The sequence below is a fragment of the Poecilia reticulata genome, linkage group LG4 (genome assembly GCF_000633615.1).
Source record: "Poecilia reticulata strain Guanapo linkage group LG4, Guppy_female_1.0+MT, whole genome shotgun sequence".
NCBI classification, from domain to species: domain Eukaryota; kingdom Metazoa; phylum Chordata; class Actinopteri; order Cyprinodontiformes; family Poeciliidae; genus Poecilia; species Poecilia reticulata.
In genome coordinates, this window is record NC_024334.1 from 5313664 (window position 1) to 5317488 (window position 3825).

Genomic DNA, 3825 nt, shown 5'->3' on the forward strand with positions numbered 1-3825 from the left:
TTCTCCCCAGTGTGGGTCCTGAGGTGGAAGGTCAGGTTGCACTTCAGTGTGAGGTTTTCCCACAAGTGGTGCAGGACAACAGCCTGCCGGTGTGTGTCCGCAGGTGGGAACGCAGGTTGCATTGCAGGTTGAAGGCTTTCCTGCAGCTCTGGCAGGTAACGGCTTCTCACCTGTGTGGGTCCTCAGGTGGCGGGTCACATGACTCTTCACGCTGACGCACTTCCCGCAGGTGGGGCAAGAGAAGGGCTTCTCTCTGGCATGGAGGCGCAGATGAACGGTCAGGTAGCTACTGATGCAGCTACGCCCACAGATCTGGCAGGTGGACAGTTTCTCCTCTTTCCACTGGTTCTGTTTGGGGTTCTGGTCCAGTTCTCCAGGTTCTGCTCTTCCCTCACTCACAGTGTTCTTCACCGCTTCCTGACTGATCCACATTCTCTGGTTCTGGAGGGTTCCTAGAGATGAGCTGGGCTCCTGTTGGTTCTGGTTCCATCTGGTCCAGTTTAAAATCAATCAGGATCCAGTCTGTTCTTCATCCTGGCTGATGGAGACAACATCGCACTCCTCCTTCACCCTCACAGGTTCTGGTTCCTCTGCTTCCTCTGGTTCTGGCTTCACTTGTTCTGGTTCTGGCTTTATTTGAAGAGGTTCTGGTTCCTCCACTTCCCATTTAATCTGCACAGGTTCTGGTTCCAGTTCTAGCTTAATCTGCAGGAACTCAGGTTCCCAAAGTTCAGGTTTAATTTCCAGAGGTTCTGGTTCTGGTTCTAGCTTTATCTCCACAGGTTCTGGTTGCTTCAGTTCTTCCAGGACCTTCAGACACTGTGGTTCCATTTGGTCCAAAGTGGATTTCGATGTATCACAGATTTCAAAAGAAAATAATAACGGGAGACAACGGATAATATACGAAATAGCGCCCCCTTCCCTTCCGGAGTGCAATGGTCCCATTTCCAAATAAGGTAAGAGACCATAGACATAATATAAGAGTAGACCCCGCATTGGCTGCTCCGGAGCAGGAAATACGGCGGCCATCTTGGAGAGGTCGTCCCTCCTACTTTGCTCAACCAAAACAGCAGAAGATGCCTCAGCACGGAGGGATATTGTTGTTCTGATCGATGGATTATTGATGTGAGGCTCCACAGACAACATTTCACAAGTAAGATGGACATATTACTGTGTATATATTGTGATTATAATATTACTTTACTGTATTTATGTCCACCAGCTAATGGATACCAGCTAATATTAGCTACAGTGCTCGGTGTAATACGGGTTCAGCTGCTATGAAGGATAACTGAGATTCTGTAAATCTAAAATAATTAATTATTCTCTAACATTGACTTAGATTATCTGACACAAGAGCCTATATTAGAAATGAAACAATGTAACATATTATAAAACTTATATTATGTGTTATAACATTCACCAGCAAAGTTTACACAGGTGGTAAAGACTATTATTTATATGTAATTCATCCTAAATTCTCCGTTTTTGTTTTGAAGGTTTCCTAAAGACACGATGTGAGGAAGAAGAGGGAGAATCTATAAAGAGAGACGGATTCACTGCAGGATGAATCACATCAGAGTTTGGACTCAATCTCAGCTGCTGAGTCTCTGAAGATAGAACTAGTCGGCTGGAAAACAGAGATATATATATTTATACATGTATCCAATATATATTATTCAGTATTAATCATTATTTATTTGTGTTTGTATAGTTATATAAATATGTATTGATCTTACTAAATACTTTATTAAATAAATGATGAACGGCTGTGTGCTTTGTAATCTGCTCATCATTCATCAATATCAGAATATTCCATCCTATTCTATTGTTATAGCCACTAATATTTAAATATGCTGAACTATGTATTAAAAACATACTTAAATAATACAATTGTTTATAAATGTAGCTTTGATAGAACACTAATTCATTCATTTATTTCATTTTATTTTTTAACAGAATGGGTGAAACAGGTTTCCACTTGAATGTTTACAGGAAAAAGTTGGACATTCTGGAAAAATATCCAGAAACAGAAATAAAATGAAAACTGTTCCAGTTCCATTAAGATTGTTGTAAAGGAAACAAACATGATGATTTGATGGCAGGTTGTTGTTGTCAGCTGGACCCCAGAGACCTGCAGGTCCAAACAGCCTGCAGGTAAAACTGCAGAACAAACAGAAACTAAAGTTTGTTTTCAGGCTCTGGCTGACAAACACCTGCAGCTGAACCCGAGACGTCAGCCTTCATTTGAGAGCAGAAGTTTCAGAACCGGTTCCGGTTCTTCTGGGTTCATTTAGCTTCACATCAGAAAAACGTGTCTGAATCACATGACAAGAAGAATATGTTTAAATATAATAAAGTTAATAAAAAGCTAGATTGATTTGACAGTTGATGTTAATCTTCATCCTGAATTATAATAAAGTTTGAATAATAAAAGTTCAATAATAGAGAAAAAACGTGTAAAAACTGGATTAAAACATCAAACATGATCATTAAATCTGCTCAGATTTAATGTTTATGTTTCAGCTCCTGCAGGATGATGAAGATGATGATGAAGATGATGATGTCACAGGCTTGTTGTCCTCCTCTTCCTCGCTGTAATTAGTCTGCGCTGCAGCTGGGAGCGACGCCCCCTGGGAGATGCCGCCCTGAGCCCAGCCGGTGCGAACGCTGATCTTCAGAGCAGAACCTTCAGCAGCGCCGACCGGTCCGGTCCGGTTCTGCAGCTTCATCAGAACCCGTAAACAGAAACTCGGAGCTCTGCGGGGAGGAAACCATCCAGGGAAACCAGGAGCTGCAGGAGCGCCGACAGACAGAACCAGAACCAGAACCGGCAGACGGTCTGAGACCATGGATGGAGGACAAAGCTGCGGCGCGCGGGACGTCCTGAGGGGACGCTGCGAAGGAGCTCAGAGGACCGGCAGCAACATGATCCGAATCTTCATCAGCTCCAGCTTCACAGGTCAGTTCTGCTCCCAAGCCTGGTTCTGGAGGTCTGGGTTCTGGACAGAGTTCGGGTCCAGTTCTGCTGATCTGAGTTGATGTGTGAGAATCAGGTGAAACTGAATGTTCTGGTTCAGCCGGGTCCATCTGACCCGGTTCAGACCTGGAGCCTGGAAACGTGCAGAAACTTTTTCAGTTGATAAAAAGAACCAGAACCGACCCGAAAGCTCTGAGAAGTTCTGATTTGAATCTTTTACTGTAAATTATGAAACTGAACCTTTTTTAGCCTCAAACAAAAAGATGAAAGATTTATGGGAAAAGTTCATCGGTCCGAGCGCTGAGGTCAGTAAATGATCCGCCTCGGCTCCGGAGGTCCAACCGGGGCTCAGGTGGAGGCGGTCACATGACGCTGCTCTACTGGCGCGTTCAGAGACTGAAGCGGAGGCCGTTGCCATGGTTATTCAGACAGGTGGGCCGAGCTTTCCAGGTATTTATGCCACTTAGCATTTGGGGGCGGAGTCATACATGAGGCAGCATCTATGATGAAACGTCTGCGCTCCGTTCAAACGTTTCAGACAACTTTCAGAATAAAAGCTGAGCTCTTCATGCATGAGCCACAGGTTCCACTCCAGAACCAAGCCGACCCGGTTCCCCTCAGAACGTCTACCAGCTGGATCAACATGACCAGGGTTAGGGTTAGTGGCGCTGTCAAATCCTCTGAAGGCGTCCAACATGTTCTGGAGCGAGGAGCCGTGAAGATCCACGAGGTTCTGGAGGCTCTGGAGTGTCAGAGAGGTCCGCTCCGTGGTACCAGAGCTTACGGAGACCAGTCTGTTAGAAGTTCTGCTGTTGGTTCTGGTTCTGCTGTTGGTTCTGGTTCTG

General features: G+C 44.9%; 1 protein-coding gene across 2 annotated transcripts in view; it reads left to right on the top strand.

Moving 5' to 3' along the window:
- Positions 1 to 2655: 2655 nt before the first annotated feature.
- nwd1 (NACHT and WD repeat domain containing 1) overlaps positions 2656 to 3825 on the top strand; it is a 12264-nt gene continuing 11094 nt past the window's right edge. The window contains exon 1 of one of the 2 annotated variants that reach the window (XM_008406499.2): positions 2656 to 2962. In XM_008406499.2, the coding sequence (XP_008404721.1) occupies positions 2851 to 2962 (112 nt within the window). In that variant the 5' untranslated portion in view covers positions 2656 to 2850. The remainder of the gene's footprint in view (positions 2963 to 3825) is intronic. The other variant, XM_008406498.2, reaches the window with a different exon arrangement.